Genomic DNA, 23,711 nt, shown 5'->3' on the forward strand with positions numbered 1-23,711 from the left:
CAAGAGAATGATATAGGGCAAGGTAGGGACACACCGAGGGACAGTGACAGTGACGCGGATACGACAGGGACAGGGAGAGGGACAGGCCGAGGGACAGGTAGAGGGACAGGAGATCAGAGGAGAAGACAGAGGAGACAACTTGTGCCTCGTCCGCGTCTGTACAGGGAGAGAACCCTGTTAGATGGGATGAGTGAGGAGGAGATTGTAAGTCGCTATCGTTTGAGTTCAGCAGCAATCTTAGCTCTTTATGAGGAGATAAGGGGGGATTTAGATTTTTTCACAGCCAGAGGTCGTGCAGTCCCTGGGCTTGTTAAAATGCTGTGCTCATTACATTATCTTGCTTCCGCGTCATACCAGACAACTGTGGGCATAGTGGGCGGGGTCTCGCAATCTACATTCTCGCGGGCCTTGACCCAGTTTCTCTATGCACTCAATAGACGCGCTAGGAATTATATTCATTTTCCTACAGAGGCAACAGAGTGGCTGGAAGTCAGGACTGGCTTTTATAATATAGCAGGGATACCATCTGTGCTGGGTGCAATCGATTGCACACATGTTGCTTTGATTGCACCTAGTCAGAGTGAGCATGTGTACCGCAATCGGAAGCACTACCATTCACTCAATGTACAGGTGGTATGTGATGCCACGATGAGGATAATGCATGTGGTACCCAAGTTCCCTGGTTCCAGTCACGATTCCTCTATCCTGAGGAACTCTTCAGTCTTCCATGCGTTCGAAGAGGGACATTTTGAACCTGGTTGGCTGCTGGGTGAGTACATATTTACATGTTCTAACACAAAACACATGTTGATTTAGGAATGTTGGCATTGTACAATTTGATCACTAATGTCAGCTTATGTGTGCTCCATTCATTATAGGTGACTCAGGATACGGAATTAGGCCGTGGCTCTTGACTCCGGTGCTAAACCCTCAAACTGAAGCAGAGGACAGGTACAATGCAGCCCATATATCTACAAGATCTGTTATAGAGAGGACATTTGGCCTACTCAAGACCAGGTTTAGGTGTCTGGACAGAACTGGTGGGGCTCTTCTATACAAGCCTCAAAAAGTGTCTGATATTATCCTTGCCTGTTGCATTTTGCACAATGTTGCACTCAGGCACAATGTACAGTCAGACCTAGCTGAGGCTTTGGTAGACGAGCATCCCACCCATGTAGCTGCTGAAAATGAACAAACAGCCAGTGGTGGCCAGACACGACAGAATCTCATCAATTCATTTTTTTCTTGTAAGTACAAACTCATATGTTCCTAGTACTACTTTTATAGTTTAATTATGTTATATTAACAATAATGTTTCTTTATATAACCTTCTGTTAGGACACAGATGAATATGGGTTGCACACCTTTCTTTTCTCTGCTGTGTGCACAAAGGGATGTGGCACCGGTATGTTATTGTTGCACAGGTTATATAATCCCTCTTCAATTGTACTTTAGTTGTGTGTATGTGAATACAACTTGGGTAACAAAGCAATAATATTTTAGCATTGTGTTATTCCTTATGCTAAGACAAAACACATATTATGCCCATAATCATTCATGCTTCTAGTATGCTTACATACAATGTTATTGGTGCAGTGTAACATGTACATCCATATGATGTGTACACCAGGCTGATTTACATTTTGAATGTCATGAAATATACATGGTGTTGTACATTTAACACCAAATACACACTTTGCTGTGTTGTTTACGGTACTGAAGATGGCATGTCAATGTTTGCAATTTATATATTGTTCCTTTGCATTATAGGTATATCTCCAGTATGACTGATCATGGTATGTATATTTGCTGACATCTCTCATAAGATGTGGCTACCTCAATCTTCCTATAATTATTGGAACTAAAAACCCAACATATTGGTTTAAACACAAATGTTACATATATGTACTTTCTGTATCATGTATATGCATTTAGCTACTCTTGAGCTTTCATGTGCATTGTATTACAAAATGATTACTCACATTTCATCACATTTTATGTATGTTTCCTTATAATTTCCATTAATGTAATATAGAGGTGGTTGGAGAAAAGGGGATAACTGTACTTATTTGTTTACTTACGGGAGCACATTCATCACTAGCATAGACACACTTTTTAAGACAACTGTTTGTGTCTCTATCAATTGGTGTAGGATCCATGTATAACACCGACAAATGATAACACCAGCTTTATTATGGTAGCTTATATCATCATATTGACTATACTATGTATTTCTAAACGATTAATAAACACAGTAAACTATAGTTAGTTAGGTTAATGAAATATACACAGAAACGTACTTCATAACATGATGGTGATGTCATATTCAGAACATCATGCATTGGAGGGGACCATAACATCTGGCCAGTAACATTATTTGCTACAGTCCCAAACCATTTTATCTACATACCCATGTAACAAGAGATTTTAAAAATAAATGGCTACTTGGTTGTAAGTGTCCTTTACATTGGGAGAAGGAGTGGCTCACTGAGTAAAGACACACACTGGCACTGATAGTTTGAAGCAGGGGAGTCTGGTTCAATTCCCGGTGTGGGCTCCTTGTGACCTTGGCCAAGTCACTTTATCTCCCTGTGCCTCATGCGGCAAAAAAACATTTGTACGTTCCACGGGCCAGGGACCTCAGGCTGAAACATGTGTCTGTAAATCGCTGCGTACAACTAGCAGCCCTATACATGAACATGCTCATATTATTATTATTATTGTTACATAGTTTCGACAGTCATACGTTCCATTACATATTAGAATACACAAATGTGTTAGCAGAGTGGGAATGGTTGTTATATATAAAACACACCATGTCATAAAATGTTAGTAGTCATTAAAGAACACTCAATAAAAATTCATGAGGCACTCTTTTGCAACATCATTATGTTAATTAAGTGCTTATGCAATATAGGCATAAGGGTATCACATTTTTAATTGTTTGTTAATAAGCGCTGCAAGCAATATAAAATTAGTTCCATATGTAGTATAGTAGTCGGTGGCTCCTCCTCACAATCATCTCATATAAAGGTAGACTCTTCTGAAATCATACATTGATCCGATTGTATCTTCCCCGACATCTCTGAAATACAGCAAACACATGATGGTCAAAGATGGCACCTTACTAGATATGCATCCGTGACAACGCGTTACGCAGCTCTATATGATTGTGTAGATACACACGTCAGTCACTTATATGTTAGAAGTAAAACTGTTCATCAGTATGTAATGTTTCTTTAAATTTGTAGCAGGCATAACTATGTATAAGAAGTGAACGTTGCCTGTATACTGAAAGATGTGCGCGCACATCTTTGTGTGCGCACGCACTTCACGCTTGGCTCCACTAACTGTTAGCGCATGCGCAAAACAAAGCGTACGTTGTGCGTTCAATACATGTTGAAAATACCAGTAAACATAACATCTTTATTTCAAATACAATGAAGACGAAACTACATTCGTTCTAAACGAGTACATCTGTATTCTTTTTAAACAGACGTGTTTGAACAGAAAGCACGGCCGATAACACAATGCGCAAATGCAATACGTGTGACGTCATGTTAAGCCAGCGTGAAATGCACGCTAACACTCCTCCCACTCAATTAACATTCGGCTAACGCCCAGGGTACGCCTACAAACACTGAGCCGCACGCATCACACACTGCAGTTACCGTTACTATAACAAAACATGACAGCCAATAGGCTTTGAGGCGCGCACGTCGCTTGGGGGCGGGACTTACATCACTAATCCTTTTTAAGGACGCCTTGGCCCATGACAAGGGTCCCACGTCATACGTGGTGGACCCGGTTTTCAATGTTGTAGATGCTGCATGATAACAAAACAGGTATGTGTTAGAGTAATGGTAAAATGTTGCTAATATGTTTAAAGGGATAGGAAAGTACGTATATTTATTCCGTCAGCAATGTGTACTACTCTTTCAGGTCCTACTATATTGTATTAGGAAACAATTTGTTTGTGATCGCTACATGTTATGCAGTCTGCAATGTTACGCTGTATCCACGCATTGAAAGTGAAAATGGTGGTTACAAAAAAAAAAAAAATTTAAACGCAGAGTCAACGCATAACGATTGTTATATTTACCATTCTTCTAGAATTAACTCTTCGCCTGGCTGCAACTGGTCGCTCCAGAAATGCAAGGCATTTTCATCCACGCTTAACCCAACCGCTGAATCCAGTATGGCACATATCTCCTCCAGGATGCGCTCATAGGAATCGCCACTGCTTTCTTCAAATAATTGGTCGGGAGGTAGGTTCATTTCTTCGGGTTCCCATTCCAATGCATTTTCAGCTGAAAGGCTTGGTACATAATCATAGTACTTTTGTTCTTGTACAATGTGGGTTTCAGGAATGGAGGCTGCAGATATTGCAGTACGTATCGATTCAAACGGATCAGTAGTAGCGGATACATTGCTATTGCCATTAGGAATAAATATGCCTTTCACGACAATATAAGTGCCGTCTTTCAGGAGAAATTGTTTTTCCGGGGCAATCTTCCAGAAACCATAGGTGTGTTGTAGCTTATCCTGGTCACGTTCAAAAAAGTCATTACTTGATAAAGTGAATCTTATTGAGGAATTAAAATTCCGTGCATGCTTACGGTCTTGGTAATAAGGATATTTTGCTCGAATGAAATCATCGATTTGGCGTGTGCTTGCTTTCTGTCCGCGACTGTTCAAGATGGCTTCACAGATCATGTACTTATACCCTAAAAGGGGATTAATATTGTTAACGAATTCATCAGCCATGTCTGAGTAGCACAAAAGCTGTGTGCAGGTCTTTGTTATTTGCTCATCAAAATGAATGTGCTGAATGGCTAACAAACTCCTGTTTTTCCTTGTCAAGGTCAACAAAACTAACTACTTTGACTCCTTATTTCAAACGCCAATTGGATTTGTTTGTCTAATTGGGTTAACAGTTGTGGTTCGTGATATGGGACTGTGGGAGAAACATTTCTCCTTCTTTTATCTCGTTTGTGAAAAACATCCCTAGACTTTGAATGCGTTCACATAGTGTTTTTTTGAAAACTAACAAAGACCAGTGTGTGAAAATATTTCTTAGCCAGGCATATCAGTAAAAACACACCTGCAAAAAGAAATGTTTTTTCCCCGCTTACATTTCTGTGTGTATGTGAAAGTCTGGTTAACTCCCTGTCTGCATGAGTTTAAATACGTGTGTATATATATATATATATATATATATAAATATATCTCTTATAAAAATATATATATATTTATATATTATATTTTATTTTTTTTTATATTGCAGGAGTACACACAACATTGATGGCATTAAGTATACCTTGTATGAAACCTATTTAAATGGTGAGAAACATGATTGAATTAAGTAATAAACATTTGTTTAAGCACAATACTGTTAGAGTCTCATACTTAGGATATTTCTCAAACATTAGGCCTGTATTATTAAAATAGTGTTTTCACAAGGAAGCATGAAGTGTATTAGTTTGTGTATACCAGTTTATATAGTACTATATATATATATATATATATATATATATATATATATATATATATATGTATATGTATATGTATATATATATATATATATATATATATATATATATATATATATATATATATATACATATATATATATACATATATATACATATATACATATATATATACACATATACATATACACATATATATATACATACACATATATATATACACACTCACACACTCACACTCACACTCACTCAGTGTGTGTGTGTGTGTGTGTGTGTGTGTGTGTGTGTGTGTGTGTATATATATTATTATACATTCTGAGATGTTATAGAAACGAACACACAACTGATTAAAGGACAAAATTACAATGGCCAAGCAAGGCAAAGGTAAGTAATAATTTACACATAATCCTGCTGTACACGTACAAGAAAGATGTTTGCACTTACTTAGGTGTTTTAATAATTGCATGTGACTAATATGCATATGCAATTCTTACATCAATTAACACACCCAAATGCAATGTTTTGCTGCAAAGTCAATGGCAGCTTCTCTAAACTTAGCAACTGGCTCCTGGTGGACCATTACTGAACAGACGATTACAACATAAATATTTATAACACAATTAATTATGAGTGTTAACATTTCCAAAACTTCACGTGTACAAGAACATAGTTGAAAGTTTGGAAACAACACAGTCTTCAGCATACATACAATAGTAATTAGATAATCTGAAGTCAACAAAACAAGGCCAAAGACATATTTTCTGAATTATAACATTTATTTTTTTTGTTCCTTTTGCGAGCGAGTAACAGGCCTGCTTGTTGTCTCTTGAATTTTCCTTTTTCTTTTGCCACCAACTTTAGGCACAACAGAGCCACTTTGAGTGGCCTCTGGCACTTCACGGGCAGGGCTTGTGGCCAGTGACTGTTCACCTACGGGGCTTGTGGCCAGTGACTCACCTACAGGGCTTGTGGCCAGTGACTCACCTACAGGGCTTTTGGGCAGTGATTCACCTACAGGGCTTTTGGGCAGCGATTCACCTACAGGGCTTTTGGGCAGCGATTCACCTACAGGGCTTTTGGGCAGCGACTCACCTACAGGGCTTTTGGGCAGCGATTCACCTACAGGGCTTTTGGGCAGCGACTCACCTACAGGGCTTTTGGGTAGTGACTGTTCACGGACAGGGCTTGTGCCCAGTGACACATGTGAGCAAGTTGGTAGACACTGCACAAGTGATGGTTGGTCTGTTTCATGTGTGTCTTGTTTTGTTTTTGTCGCCTCCTTTGTAGGTGTCTGCTGCTGAATTTGTACAGATGGCAGCGGTAGGATGTCATCAGGAACCTGCACAGCAATGTCTGCTACTTGACCGGTAACATTTGGGCCTGGTGAATGAATATCAGATGAATGTGGTGAAAACTGACCTGCATGAACAGATCCTGGCTGGGAGGTGTTGAATTGTGGTACATTAGTCATTCTCCAGTAATTAGCTTGTGTTTGCTGAACAACTAATGCTTCGAATGAGGTGTTGATTTTTTGCAACTGTTTAGGCACTTCAATGAAGACTCTGTGGAGATGTGCCAATTGTGATACTGTTTCTTCCTGCAGTCCAATCATCCTTTCCAGCACTGTCATCATGTCTGAATGGCGACGATTTTCTGCGTCCACTATTTTTCCCTCTGAAGCTACAATTGCATCGTATGTGGAAGTTGATGGACGATTTGGCGGTACAACAGTTTCTATTGGCACCTCTTCATGGTCACATGATTGTATTTCAGTCTCTTCTGTGGCGTCATCCTCATCATACTCATCATCCTCATCACCATGATGTTCTAAAAAGAAATGTACACATTATTAAATGGCATGTTAATGTATGCTGTGTTACTATGTAATTGTACTGTGTCCTAAGTAACACCTAACATGTTAGCATACGTTTTATAACCTCATTAAAAACTACCTTGACTTACGAATAATGTTTGGACTCAGTATGAAATATGAATGAATGAAAAGTTGCTCTAAACTCAGAAGTCCTACATGATAATTAACATCACTAACACAATACATGTTGCCTTACACTTAATTTTCACTGACACTAAGTAATCCTATTTAAAGAAGATGTGCAAAACAAATAATGCACATGACAACATAACATATAGAAGAGCACATATTATATGGCCAGCAAATGATACACTCACCTTCTAGTAGTGTTGAGCTGGCTGACCCAGGTGAAGACACTTGTTCCATCTCAGGTGACACATGTCCTCCAGGGGCAACTATATATAACAATAACATAAGTTTTACATTTACATGTGTAAATATTGAACAAACACTTATTGTATGTTCTGTATTTATGATTAACTAACAACATCAGTTCCTTAACCGAAAATGTGTGTGAAAGTGAACATAAATAGTTGTAATAACACTGTACATGCCTGTGTACTTAGAATTTTTGAGTTCCCTAACATACAACATACTATGTTTCTGCAGTAATGCGTGAGGATAAATAGATTAAATGAGTACATAAAAATCATATGTTGTGTAGTGATATCAGTATCATAATGTACATAACTATCATGAGATGACCATTCACAATGGTTATCATGAAGGTGGTCATATTGCAAAAAGTGTTGTTTTTGGTAGAGGATATGTGTGGTACATTAATCGAAGATGTGGCACACCTGAATGTGGCTGTGACTCAACAAGACAACACATGCAGTGTGTGATAATGTGTCTTTCATAGTAGTTCAACTATAGATATGAGTGAACTAATGTGTGACGTACGCTTTGATAAGTAATGAGTTGTTGGGGCATTTAGTAGCTAGAGTTAAGCTTTCAAATGAGTGTGATTAACTTCAGTTGTGCTATTCAGGTTGTAAGAAAGGTATTCCCTTCCCCAAAAAGCCTAATCAGCCACACCTTTCAATGACTTGAAACAGGTGCAAATGGTGTGAACTAAGTTGACCGTGAAATGAGGCTGTAATTAGTGTGTGTGCTGAACCCCACCCCCTCTGTTGAAGTGTATGCTGTGATGAGATATTAATTGCAGCTGCTTTAACACAATGGTAGATGAGCTAAGTAGTCATCTGCAGTGTTTAAGTTATGAAAACAATGACATAACATATGATACGTGTGCCTCATTATGCTGTCTGTATATGACATAAAGCAAAAATGGACCTTTTCATAAGCAACTATAGATGTGTTAGTGCCAGTGATGTTTGTAGGCCGTTACATGCAATTTCTTTGATGCATGCTTAAAATAGGCAGTAATGTCATGTTTGTCGGAGTAAAATCAATAAAATACACAATAATATGATACATATTTCTGTTCTGTACCTGTAGCTACTAATAATTTCTCATGAACATGTGTTACACATGTGTACTACCCTGTTGTTCCCCATCTTCGCCCACCATCAATTGCTTCCACTGCAGCTATGCATTTTGGGAATTCACATGTAAATGAGCACGCAATGGCACGTGCTATATTAGTTACTGCTTTTAGTAGGACTACTACATATATGTCTATTTTGAGATATATATATACAGAATCAGACATATACATATATAGATGCAGGTATGCTTATATTGTGAAGACAGTATAAAAAGCAGTGTAAATATGCAAAATAACTGTAAGCAACGACACGCCTAGTACAGTAATATTTATCACCTGCTGGAAATTGTGACGGATAAATTCCAATGTCACGGTCACCAGCCAAGCCTTCCACGACGACGGTAAGTAATTTTGGCCGAAGCAGCTCCTCCAATGGAGTCAATATGAGACGTTGTGGTGTGGGCCCACCTCCAGTGCCAGTAGCATGCACGCGTTGGTCTTGTATTTTCTTTTTCAATTTGGACCTAATATCATCAAATCTTTTCCGACAATGATACTTGTCCCTGACACTATTCCCACAGGCATTGACACCAATGACTATTGTGTCCCACATTTCTTTTTTGCTTGCTGCACTTGTCCGCCCTTGAAAAACATATAAAAGATATGAGGTAAATTAATAATAATATAAGCACCAGTTTCCTACACTGCTAGCTGTTCCAAGAGATAGCAAACATGCTGTTTTATGTGTAATATGTGCAGCACATGAGCATTCACTACTAAACCTATACATGTAAGCAAGGTTGCATTCATATTGTATGCAGTTCTGGCAAATTGACCGCCTGTGTTTATTTGTCCTTGTAAGGCATGATAAAAAGCTGTGTTTCCACACTAATGAACATAGAAAGATATTGTGTACCCATATTTGCATATGAACAAAACTCAGATGACCTAGGATCACATGTATTTGAATAATAAATGTAAAGTTACACTTACCTACTAAATGTCCATAGAGACTGTCATAGTGCTCCAGAATGCCAGTGACAAGAGCCCTATTTTCCTGGTCATTGAAGCGAGGATTACGTGGCTTCTCCACACGTTTTTTCCGAGCAGGTTTAGGGTCAGAGCTTGGCTGGTGCTGACTGGACTCTCCTTCTTCCAATGGAAGAGCCTCCAAAAGCTGGCCACCAGCAAGCACGCCACCACCAGACACCCCATCAGCAACTGCGCCACCAGCAGCACTCCCAGCACCAGCACTCCCACTCCTAGCACCAGCACTCACACTCCTAGCACCAGCACTCACACTCCTAGCACCAGCACTCACACTCCTAGCACCAGCACTCCCAGCACCAGCACTCCCACTCACAGCAACAGCACTCCCACTCCCAGCACCAGCACTCCCACTCACAGCAACAGCACTCCCACTCCCAACAACAGCACTCCCACTCCCAACAACAGCACTCCCACTCCCAGCAACACCACTCGCAGCACCAGCACTCCCACTCCCAACAACAGCACTCCCACTCCCAGCAACACCACTCGGTGCACCAGCAACATCACTCCCCTGAACAGAACGTTCACTCCGACGCGTACTCCCACGAGTAGCACTCCCACTCCCACCAGCATCACTCTTCCCACGCTTTGCGGGCATACTTCCAGCACTCACAAAAAACAGACAAGAAATGTACAGGCAATCACACGACCCACTTCCACATATAAAACAAGACAAAGATGTAAACAAAACAACAAAGGACAAAGCTCACCCAATACACAACAAGTCTCTCAGTCAATATGCAAATCTTCAATCGTCCAGCTCTGTGCGTCTCTCTCTCTCTCTCACTCCCAACAACACAGAGAATGATTAGCAGTACACGTTGCCTTTAAATATGGCGCGCAATCAAAAACATGCTTGTTTCGCCTGATTCAGCAAGATTTGTGATTGTGCAACCTAACAGCACCCCGCCACGCACGCCGATACACCTGTGTGTGATCGGCTCATCATCGTGAGAGTGGGCGGATTTGTTTTCTGGTTGATTTTGAATGTATTCGGCACTTACTGCATACGGAGAGGGAAAAACGCCAATAACATGACTAATCGATAAGCTTGCCGATTTCACATAATCGTCGCTTACTGCATGAGGCCCATAGTCCTTATGACCCCCAGCAGGTCAGGTTTTAAGGATATACCAGCTTCAGCAAAGGTGGCTTAATCAGTGGCTCAGTCGAAGACTGCAACTCTGGCAGCAGCCACCATTCCTTCTGACTTTTGATTCCCCAAGAAGAACCAGATCGTGAATATGGGATTTTAGAGGGAGGATGGGAGAGAGAGTCATTTAAATATACTGTACATATTTTATAAGCATGTACTTGGGACTCTAGTAAAATAGGTCTCCATCCCCCCCACTCCCCCCCAGAGTTTTCCCTCCCACTCACTCTTTTCCTCTCTTCCCCCCTCTTCCTATCTCCCCCATCTTCCTCTCTCTCCCCCCATCTCTCTCTCCCTCCTCTTCCTCCCCCCCCCCTTAACACCCCTCTCTCTCCCCACTCTTGCCCCCTTTTCCCCCTCTCCCTTAGCTGGAGGAACAAAGATAGGTGAATGTCTTTTTTTTTTTTAAACCAAGCTGCAAATATCCGCACCTGTGAAGAAATGTTCCATTCATGGCACAGGTAAATGTCTGTGTAGCCATTTCTAGCATTTGGCATACAGTACTGTGCTTCTATAAGCATTGCAACGCATTTCAGCTCATCATAAAAGCAATAGGATATAAAACTTTTAAGCTCACGAAGGGTTCAGCTATATCATTTACTCTGTCACTTTAATTCCCAGGGTACCATGTGGGTTCTCTGTTGTATCTCACCATCTATTTTAATTGGACACCTGGGATGTACTCCTCCACTTGTTCCATGTATCATGTGGACAACAAAAATCCTGCTCACTTTGACTAATTATTGCATTACATTTTAAATATGAGTGTGTGTTATAAAATGTCATTTTGATACATGCATGAAGGCATCACGTTTATAAAAAAAAATATTAAACAAACAATTAACGTAGTCATTTTACACAAATCATTTTATAATTTGAGCCTGCTAGATTCAGCCACTTACTGAATTACTGTAAATAGCATCTGCTCACATACAGTACAATAATCAGAATAAGAAATGAGGACCTGTAAATCCAGGCCACACAAATTGTATTTATCCAATTATATTGAGGCAAAAAAAACAAGTTACAAAAATGTCTTACGGTAGCATCAAATGCATGTAATCTCTTGGTTCCTGTGGCAGTTAGCTACAATACTGAAGGGGGTTTATTGAGGAATAGTATATGTTAGGGCAGCATACCATTTTACACAACCTTTATTTTTAAGGGATGTTTTGTGTGTGTAGCCCTCAGACCCCCCCCCCCCCCAGTCGCAGATCGGACCCCCTAGGGTGTACAAAGGTCTGGCTAAATGGGTCTAGGTGGTGCATACCTGCTGGCAACAGGAGGGCCTGAGTCTCCCGCGATGGTGTGGGAGAGGACAGGACCAGGTTTCTAGAGTGAATGTCTTCATCTGATCTCAATGGTGCAACGCCTCCATCTCTGTGAAGCCCCAGGGTTATGAGGTGGAACCCTTACAGAGAATTCCCACACAGGGATGAGAGATTCCAGTCTCAGTCAGTCTCTTATAAAAGTAGCAGCAGCTCTCAATTAATATCAGCAGCACACAGCACACAGCAGCAGCAGAAATCACAGCAACACGCTGGTATCAGGTACAGGGTCTTCTCTCCCTCCAGACTGCACACACTCAGGATTGTCTCTGGGTACTCACTGTGTCCCTGCCACCACCCCAAGCCGTGGGCGCTCAGGGTGGGGCTAGCTCTTCCCTCACCCCCTAGGCAGGGTGAGAGGCACTGGTCCACCTATTGCTAACTAGGCCCTACTCCTCAGGCACCTAGCTAGCTCACACACTGTCTCTGCTCAGCTCTGAATCCAAGACAGACCAGAACTCAACTAACTGTCACTGACAGGAACAGGCAAACTAAATTGACACAGCCCTGCCCCTCATGATGTCAGCAGACCCCTCCCCTATGTCTCTTGCCTTAGACACAGAGTCAGGTGGTCTACCTTCCCCACTCAAAGCAGGGCTTGATGTGGGGGAAACCCATGTTAACTACTGGCAGCCTGCCCTTAGCAGGGCTTATACCAGTAGGAGGATATACATATAGCCCTATTTCTTACCAGGGCTACATGTGCTTCTCAGCCCAATATATTTGTCCAGTTAAATTTGAAGCGCCACGCACTAAAAAAAAAAACTGCTATAACAAACTTGATTAGTATTTTGATCAACATTTGCAAAGCTATCTAGTTCAATTTGGGACATTTCATCTAAATATTTTAAGTGTAGCCATGGCTGGTCCAGGGCTATATTTTCTGTCTCCTGTCACAAAAATCCTAGTAGCTACAGGCAGTGTCAGGCTATCCTGTGGGGTTTACACCCCTCATACAGCCACCTTGATTGACAGGGGTGGATGTGAACTGGGTCTGTGTACAGCCAATCAGTGCAGACCTTGTGCCCTCCACCTCTGTACTGGAGAAGAGGCATTCTAAGTTATAGGCTATTCTAGTTCCTCCCGGTTGGGAGTGAGACATGCTCTCAGCCCCTTGTGGGGTTGAGGTGAAAAGATCTAATAGACTGCAAGGCCTCAATTGAGAGAAGCTAAGTAGCATACAGAGGCTTGGGACTTATCCTTAAAACCCTATGCATATGCTGTAATAACAACAGCAGTGGCTGCCACAATAAAGGATCCTGTTTTATATACTTCTGCCTAAGTTAGCCTATTGGATAGAGGTCTGAGAAAAGACTGTCATGGTGAGGACTGTCTCCAGTACACCTGGAGCCTGCTATGACTGGAGGCGCTGAAAACGTGAGAAGAACCTGAAGCCTGTCCTTTTCCCCCATAACAATGCAGACACTCAGCATCTCCTGGATCCTCACAAGTATTTAGCACCATGACACCTGTAGCAATAGCAAGATCTCCCAGAGGGGGGCGGGGGGAGAAGTGCTACATTAGCAATCTAAAAAATCTCAAATCTGGCAAAATATGTGATGTGATTAATTTTGTTTTAATGCAAGTTTGTGTAAACGCAGCAGTTTTAAACAACTTTTGCAAAAAGACCCGTCACATTTTTGGGAACGTTGGGTCCAAAAAGGGGTTAGATATATTTGATTGTTTTTGGCAAACATTTCTGTTCACTTTACCACATTTTCTCCTAGGCCCATACGGTAAATTTTCTGTGAATGCAAATATGCTCAATTGTTTGGATTGTATGGAATTCACAAGATGATTATATTGATAAAAATACTTAATTCAAAGACACATATAAAAATGGGCTTTTCTGAAGCTTGATTAATACAGTAAGTGTCACATCCCTCACTTCACTGAGTGTTGATGAATATATATTGTTGTTAGAAAACATACAGAAAATGACTATTTTGATGTATTTAATGAATTTTCTATAATACTGACAAAATGCTTTATTTTTCTCTTTCCCCCATCCATCAACTTGATATTTAAGTTTTTCGGAAGGGAAACTAATCTCCATGTGCATTCATTTGTAGCATTGGTAACTCAGCAACTTAATATTAAACATGCTGTCCTAAGAAAAGGGAAGCTGACTTTTTAACACTGTACTGTAGCTCACATTTAAGAGGGTAGGGATGTCTTCTTTCTACCCACTTTGTATCTAATGCCCTCTCCCGCCTTAAACCTTTTTCACTGACTGCCCCACACCTCTGGAATGCCCTTCCCCTCAGTACCCGACTAGCACCCTCTCTATCCACCTTTAAGACCCACCTTAAGACACACTTGCTTAAAGAAGCATATGAATAGCACTGTGGATATTCTGAACACATGATACATAAAGCTTGGCCCCCTGCAGACGCACTTACCAGAACTCCCTCCTACTGTCTCTGTCTCTGTACGTTCTCCCTACCTACCAATTAGAGTGTAAGCTCCTCGGGGCAGGGACTCCTCTTCCTTAATGTTACTTTTATGTCTAACGCACTTATTCCCATGATCTGTTATTTATATTATCTGTTATTTATTTGATTACCACGTGTATTACTACTGTGAAGCGCTATGTACAGTAATGGTGCTATATAAATAAAGACATACAATACAATACAATACAAACAACATGGGTTCGGTAAGGGTTTTTTCACATTGGTTTCCATGCTATTAGAGTTTTGATCATCTCAATATGGCACAAAGAGTTACCACAGTGTTCAAAATTACAGTAGCTTTCATTGTAAAGCTGATCAACTATAAACAATTTGCGGGTAGGTCTGCACTCCAATAGAAGCATAGAATTTGATGGCAGATAAAAAGCACTTGGCCAACCTAATCAACCCATTTTCTAACTGCTATAAAACCTTAAACCTTCTTTGGTCCTTTGCTTTCTTTGGTATTTAGGACTGGTCAATCTCAAGCATGTAGTTTCTCTTCACATCTTTACTGCCAGGAGGGTGAAGCATGAAATTAGACATGCACATAAAGATAAACATTAGCATTGCTGTTTTCTGTGTTTTTTTATAAGTGGGCTTCATCTAATTGCCAGAGAGTGGCATTCATTTTTGTTTTGCCAGTCAGCATGGATGGTCAAACCAATGAGAGAGTAATTGTTTATTTCTGTAGCGTAACTCAAATACTTTAATAAGACCACTAAGTACACTATAAAACCTAGTGCTACAAAATATTGCATCTAATAAAAAAAGTACCTGAAATCATAATGCAATTACTGCAACAGCTCCAATTGTTAACAGAAGGCATGAACTTATTCGGATGCTGAGAGGCAATTACTGGAAATCAAAAAAGACAGACAACTTTAATGAAACCATGGGTTTTCTTTGCATAATTTTACAGAACTACTTCCAAAAATTGCTGAAATGGTCAAAAGAGAAAAGCACTCGATTCTCTTATTTTTCAACAGAGACCAAGTATGCCACCAAGGAAATAAAATTCTTTCAATTGTAATTCAAATTTATATTGCTATGCATCAGCATTCTGCTGACTAGTAAAGCTAATCTCATGTTTAAGGATAATTGAGGAAAATAAGAATTAAAGTGGTAAACCTGCCTGAATAAATACACAATTATACACACACACGCATTGTACTATTGTGGGAAATAAATTTGATTTGTATGTATTATATGTCTTATTGTAAAGAATGTTTTTACATAATCAACCTTGGATACACATGATATGAAGGACAACTAATTTAATATAGGTAATTGTTAGGTTTTATATATATATTTTTTAGTATTCATGGCAAGTCTCACTGTCCCCTTCTACATCCCAGAAGAAGATACAATGTATGGTTATCATCTGTGTTGGCTCTTTAGTATATTACTTGCACTTGACTACATTTCCTCTCTCTTTTCTTACACCGCAGTGCTTTCTAAATCATGATATTTCTCTTTACAACAGTCAAAAATTCACTTCCTCTGTAACTCTACAATTAACCATTGATTTGGAACGTGATCTGGCCAGATCAGGAAAAGAAGAGGAGTTCTTCCTCCTCCTTCCGTTCATGTAATCAGTGACGCTGCGATCACATGATCATGATGTGCCGGAGGGACTATGGTCTGGTGCCGTGGCCCATCCTGCACGCAATGGGTTAATATTGTAATGTGCTTAATATTTTGTCATTTTGGTCTGTATAAAATAAAGTGCTATTTTTATAAATTTGATGTGCAACATATGAGTCACTACATTGAAAAAATTAACCATTCCTTTACTTTTTTTTCATAATTGATTTTTTTTAAAGCTTTAAAACCATCTTACAAACCATTTTTTTTTTATTGTAGGATTTGAATCAGGGGTTCCTCCTGAGCCAGAACGGGCTATTATTTGGCTCCAGAGACCCCCAGGTTTCAGAGATACTGGTGAAGTTATTGATATGACTTCCTCTTTATTAAAGGGGATTTAAAAGGCCCTCCAATAGGAAGCTGTAATCGATCTAATGGCTTCCTATTGGACTTGTGAATTTTGGTGATCATTTTGTTTCCATAATGGAGATTTTAAAAGGGTAACGTCACCGGTAAGTACAGTATATTGCAAACTGGAGGGTCCCCAGAACATAAAATACCGGGGTTCAGCTTCAGGGACCCCAAAAGTTCACGTCCTATTAAAAAAAAGGGATAAAAAAATGAGTAAGGAGATTCCTGTTTTGCTAATTATTAAGGAGAAAGTTCTACATTTTATATAATAATTATAATATTTATGTGCTTGGCAGCTAGATGGTAGTCTTTGTAAGGGACGAAAGGCTGTTTCCAGTAACAAGCTTTAAAACATACTGACTTTAAACTATAAATAATATTTTGGTCATTTTCTCTCTGTAAATTCCTGTTTAGCCTTCTCCACTAGCTTTGAAACAATTATACAATTAGTAAAATGAGTTTCTCACTGTTAGACATCTTAATAATCGCTGTGCAGATTTGCACAAGTTTACAAAACTGGTGATTAATGAGATGTTGTGTCTCCTGCACTTTGACAAATATTTGCCTGTAAATGTCAGTTTTGTATTTATGAGAGAAAATAGCATTTCCATGGGCAGAGCTTGTTTGTCCAAACCATGCTATACATGCTTTTTTTTGTAGCAATTTCATTTTGGCTTGTCAGTTTTTTCAATATGCACATAGTTAATGTACATGAGCAAATCTCATCCTATTGTATTGTATTGTATGTCTTTATTTATATAGCGCCATTAATGTACATAGCGTTTCACAGTAGTAATACATGTGGTAATCAAATATATAACAGATAATATAAATAACAGATCATGAGAATAAGTGCTTTAGACATAAAAGTAACATTAAGGAGGAGGAGTCTCTGCCCCGAGGAGCTTACAGTCTAATTGGTAGGTAGGGAGAATGTACAGAGACAGTAGGAGGGAGTTCTGGTAAGTGCGTCTGCAGGGGGCCAAGCTTTATGTATCAAGTGTTCAGAATATCCACAGTGCTATTCATATGCTTCTTTAAGCAATTGTGTCTTAAGGTGGGTCTTAAAGGTGGATAGAGAGGGTGCTAGTCAGGTACTGAGGGGAAGGGCATTCCAGAGGTGTGGGGCAGTCAGTGAAAAAGGTTAAAGGCAGGAGAGGTCTTTAGATACAAAGGGTGTAGAAAGAAGAACGCAAGAGTCTTGATGGTGCATAACGAGAAATTAGGGCTGAGATGTAAGGAGGGGCAGCAGAGTGTAAAGCTTTAAAAGTGAGGAGAAGAATGGAGTGTGAGATGCGGGATTTGATCGGAAGCCAGGAGAGGGATTTCATGAGGGGAGATGCTGAGACAGATCTAGGAAAGAGTAGAGTGATTCTGGCAGCAGCATTTAGGATAGATTGTAGGGGAGACAGGTGAAAGGCAGGAAGGCTGGACAGCAGGAGGTTACAGTAATCAAGACGGGAAAGAATGAGGGCCTGACTTAGAGTTTTAGCAGTCGAGCAACAGAGGAAAGGGCGTATCTTTGCTATATTGCGGAGGAAAAAGCGACAGGTTTTAGATATGTTTTGAATGTGAGGGGCGAATGTGAAAGAGGAGTCGAGTGTGACCCCTAGGCAGCGTGCTTGGGCTACTGGGTGAATGATCGTAGTTCCAACAGTAATGTGGTAGGAAGTAGTAGGCCCAGGTTTGGGAGGAAGTATGAGGAGCTCTGTTTTAGCCATGTTTAGTTTAAGGTGGCGGAGGGCCAACCAGGATGATATAGCAGAGAGACATTCAGAAACTTTTTTTTTTGTACAGCAGGTGTAAGGTCGGGTGTTGAAAAGTACATTTGTGTGTCGTCAGCATAGAGGTGATAATTAAACCCAAAGGATGTTATTAGGTCACCTAGAGAGAGTGTGAACAGAAAAAAGAGAAGTGGTCCCAGGACAGAGCCCTGGGGTACCCCCACAGAGAGATCAATAGAGAAGGAGGAGGAGGTGTTAGCAGAAGAGACACTGAAAGTACGATGGGAGAGGTAGGATGAGATCCAGGATAGAGCTTTGTTCTGAATACCAAGAGTATGGAGAATGTGGAGGAGAAGAGGGTGGTCCACAGTGTCAAATGCTGCAGAGAGGTCGAGTAATATGAGCAGAGTGTAATGACCTCTGTCCTTGGCAGCATGGAGATTGTCATTTATTTTAGTGAGGGCTGTTTCCGTGGAGTGAGCAGTGCGGAAGCCAAATTGTAGAGGGTCTAGGAGAGAATAGGTGTTGAGAAAATGGAGCAAGCGAGAGAATACAAGACGTTCAAGGAGTTTAGAGGCAAAAGGCAGGAGGGAGACAGGTCGATAGTTAGAAAGACAGGTAGGGTCAAGCTTGCTGTTTTTGAGTAATGGTATAACTGTTGCATGTTTGAAGGAGGATGGAAAGGTTCCAGAGCAGAGGGAGGAGTTAAAAATGTGTGTGAGCGTATTGATTATAGCAGAACCAAGAGGTTTTAGGAGATGGGAGGGAATGGGGTCAAGAGAGCAAGTGGTAGAGGGAGAAGAGGCGATCAACAGCGACACATCCTCCTCTGAGACAGTGGAAAAAGAGTCAAGGAAGGCAGGAGGAGAGTTAGGAAGAGGTGTAGGGTGGGAGGAAAAACAGAGGGGTTGTTCTGACGTATGAATTCTAGCTTTTCCTTAGAATAGTCAGCAAAGACCTGAGTGGAGATGGAGGAAGGAGAGGCAGCTGAGGGTGGTTTGAGTAGAGTATCAAAGACAGAGAACAGTCGGCGTGGGTTAGACTTTTGCATGTTGATTAGTGAAGAAAAGTAGGCTTGTTTAGCTTGCGAGAGGGCAGAGTTGAAACAGGATAGCATAAATGTGTAGTGAAGGAAATCTGCGAGAGTATGAGATTTCCTCCAGAGGCGTTCAGATCAAAGTAAATATTTACTTAAGTATGAGATAGCAATCTAGCTTCAATCTCCCTACAAGAACACACTATAGAGTGCAATACTGTACACATTTTACATAAAAATGGAGAGGAAATGCGACAATTGGTAATTTGGTTATACAGATGGTCCTTGCTATCTGTCGTTTTGTTTTCCAATGAACAGATTATCCGATGGATCACAGTGCGACATCGGACGGAAGTATACACCTCTCGCCTTTGCTCATTAACATGGGATTCACAATCCGATGGTTTCACTATTCACCTTGGTTTTTAGAACAGATTATGTGGACCGCCTGTATATATGGGTACAGTGGAGGTTTTGATACCTTTCTTATAATGATTAATCTGGTTTGTCATTAACTCTTTGAGACTCTTTAACTGTTGATTAAGCTAGTGTTCTTGTGATTAGTGAGCGGTTATACTGTATAGTCCTCAAATAGGAAAATTATGACTTTATACAGATTGATCCCTTACTGCAATGTGTAAGACATGACCTACTGTATAGTGTTTTCTAATCTTAGGAGCATACACAAATGTCACATACGTTATTTCGCTAAGTGCAGGCGATCCTCACTTATCGACGTCCCGGTTTCTGACGGATGCCTTTTCCGAAGCCTCATAATGCAATCCGCCGGACGCATTATCCGCCACCAGACCGGTTTATCTGACAGTCACCGCCGCCGATTAACATGGGACCCACAATTCGACACTCCGTTAACCGTTGGCGGTTAGCAGAACGAATTGCGTCGGAAAAGTAAGGATCACCAGTGTGTGTGAGTGCACTGCAAATAAGACAGTTATCTTTGTTCTGATGTTCAAGGTTGTGTATAAAGTGATATGTGTACATGAGATTGATATCTAGTGTATTTAATATTTACTGTATTATAATTTGCCAGGTCTCACCACATCCTCTGTGTCCACAAGACCAGAAAATCCCACTACTTATGAGGAAACAATGACCAAGCTCTGCTGCTCCTATAGGGGTCAGATGCAAGGTAATAGGTAGATCATCTTCTGTCTTCCTTGCTTGGGCAGCGTCAGTCAGATTCTTTTTGATCTTTTTCTTTTTGTCTGCCCAGCTCTTTTAAAGCATGCCTATGGATCTGACGGTGTTCCCCAATGGCATTGATGTGCTGGAGAATGGCCCCCCAAATCCGCATCTTCTCTACGGTTTTGGTTTTGCTGCAGGTAGACCCTAAAAATTTGGAGTGTATAATAACCATTCCATTTATTAGGATCTCAAGCTCCTCATCAGTAACTTTGAGACTTCAGATCCTCCCAATCTCAGAAGCAGTAGCAGTCCTAGCAGAAGAGGTGGAAGCCTGCTCAGCCATTTCAAGATTGGTGACGTTGAATTATTCCGTTTGTAATGCGTATTTATTTGAAATTGAAACATGCTCATGGGTGTTTTGTTAGGTCATGCAAATGCATAACGCATCATAAACTGATGTGCACTAATAAGACTTTTTACAAATGGACATGTGTAGTGTATTGTTTAACGCATCTCAGGACTACAATTATCTCTATTCATACAGGTAACATAGTCCTTTTGCTAATGAACGTTATTTTTGCATCTCAGCTTTGAGGATATCTGTTAAACAAATGAAAAAGAACGTCTAGTGATACAAATGTGGAATTTCAATACCTGGCGCATACAAATAATATGATTACAATACAATACAAAATAAAGGATATATATTTCAATGGAGTGAAGTCCTTATCAATGTCTATTAGTAGAATGGACTCTGTCCTCAAGTTGGGTTGAATAAAGTCTCTCTTATGCAGCAAGTTGTAGTCCTATGATATGAGACAAAAAACAGAGACACCACATTGCGCAGTATTGACTTTACAGCAATGAAGTCCTCCCTTTATATGACTCTAAGTGAAATGCCCACTTACTAGATTTAGAGTGGGTCGCATGCAGTTGAGAGAATCTGTATCTGTGTTTCTTCTGGTCCAGACGTTCACAGGTTAACACGAACCCCACGTGGTATTCCTGCCTCTCCTGGATCCTGGAAGAAACTCCGTCTCTGGAAAGTGTTTTCTTCTTCTGTACTGGTCTCCTGTATATATCTCCAGCAAGGGGTATATAAAAGACAAAGGATTGCGCAATAGTCTAAATAGCTTTAATGATGCATCCCAACTAGGTGCAGAAATATACTTACAATATCCGTGAGTTTAAAAACAATTCAAACGCCCGACCCGGCTGTCCCACAGCAAACTCCAGTCTCTGTCAGCTCCTGCCTCTGATCGCGTGTGTCTCGCGCTATCCAGGCTTGGGCGTGCTGACGTCACTATTCAGTGAACTGACCGGAGAGTGGATGAGAGTCCTGATTGACGTCCCTAGGGAGGAGCCTAAACGGACGTCAATCAGGACTCTCATCCACTCTCCGGTCAGTTCACTGAATAGTGACGTCAGCACACCCAAGCCTGGATAGCGCGAGACACACGCGATCAGAGGCAGGAGCTGACAGAGACTGGGGTTTGCTGTGGGACAGCCGGGTCGGGCGTTTGAATTGTTTTTAAACTCACGGATATTGTGAGTATATTTCTGCACCTAGTTGGGATGCGTCATTAAAGCTATTTAGACTATTGCGCAATCCTTTGTCTTTTATATACCCCTTGCTGGAGATATATACAGGATTCAGTACAGAAGAAGAAAACACTTTCCAGAGACGGAGTTTCTTCCAGGATCCAGGAGAGGCAGGAATACCACGTGGGGTTCGTGTTAACCTGTGAACGTCTGGACCAGAAGAAACACAGATACAGATTCTCTCAACTGCATGCGACCCACTCTAAATCTAGTAAGTGGGCATTTCACTTAGAGTCATATAAAGGGAGGACTTCATTGCTGTAAAGTCAATACTGCGCAATGTGGTGTCTCTGTTTTTTGTCTCATATCATAGGACTACAACTTGCTGCATAAGAGAGACTTTATTCAACCCAACTTGAGGACAGAGTCCATTCTACTAATAGACATTGATAAGGAATCTTGGAATTCCAACTCCATTGGAATATATATCCTTTATTTTGTATTGTATTGTAATCATATTATTTGTATGCGCCAGGTATTGAAATTCCACATTTGTATCACTATATTGTTTTAGGGTTCATTTGAGATTGCACCCTTAGTAGAATCACCAGGCAGCTTAAGCACACGCATTTATGCACTGCACATTTATACATTTGGTCTAGCGCTAGTTTAGTAATTTTTGTTAACACTAGAAAAATAACGTCTATTCATGATTTCGGAAATGATTGTTATTAGATTATAAAAAATGGCGGCCTTCCGTGGATCTAACCCGAAGATCTCCCTGATCTTGAGAACTCTACTCATAGAAATTCCTGAGTCGATACAAACTAAAGATCTCATTACTTTCGTATACACAAATCTTCTGACTTAAAAACTGATGCAGATATAATTCCTTTTCAAATGAAAGAGCTCATAGATTAATCCCAGATAAAAAGAATGAAGAAAGATGGACGCAATGACAGTCATGGTAACATTTCTAGACTTTTAAGATAAAATAGCCTTACATTGATCCTTCAGGGAAACTCAAGAGCTCGGATAGAAAATAGCAAAGTTCTGATCTTTCACTACAGACCTGGCCAAGAAAAGGAAGAAACTCAAGCATATCTGCACTTATGTAACCAAAAACAAAACACTAAGGTTTGCTCTTCTTTATCTAGCTCAACTTAAAGTCTTTGGAAGAGATAAAGCTAAAAACATTCGGCATGCCTCAAACAGCACTGCCTACTATTACCAAAAACAATGAAGACCAAATGGAAGAATCTCACAGAATCCTGGACAGTATTTCTTGATGCATCAACTGGATCTTCAGTGGGCTACTCCTAGCCACACAGGGATAAGGAAGAAATAACACTCAATATGCAAAGTTTTTTTTTGTGTTTCCGCTTTATTCCTGTGAAGTTCATAGGTACCGTACTAACTGACCTTTTGCTTCACAGGAAGGGAGGCTTCTTATACGTATTGCATTT

General features: G+C 40.5%; 2 protein-coding genes across 7 annotated transcripts in view; one reads left to right on the forward strand and one right to left on the reverse strand.

Moving 5' to 3' along the window:
- CSMD3 (CUB and Sushi multiple domains 3) overlaps positions 1–23,711 on the forward strand; it is a 1,548,521-nt gene that overhangs the window by 592,233 nt on the left and 932,577 nt on the right. The gene's annotated exons all lie outside the window — the stretch shown is intronic.
- Positions 6,558–9,547, reverse strand: LOC142488829 (uncharacterized). Its single transcript, XM_075589168.1, has 4 exons — positions 9,152–9,547; positions 7,683–7,760; positions 6,612–7,319; positions 6,558–6,565 (listed from the first exon to the last, which is right to left on the reverse strand). Exons 1-4 carry the CDS (start codon positions 9,426–9,428, stop codon positions 6,558–6,560), a joined length of 1,071 nt encoding a protein of 356 aa, XP_075445283.1. The 5' UTR covers positions 9,429–9,547.

The sequence above is a fragment of the Ascaphus truei genome, chromosome 2 (assembly GCF_040206685.1).
Source record: "Ascaphus truei isolate aAscTru1 chromosome 2, aAscTru1.hap1, whole genome shotgun sequence".
NCBI lineage: Eukaryota > Metazoa > Chordata > Amphibia > Anura > Ascaphidae > Ascaphus > Ascaphus truei.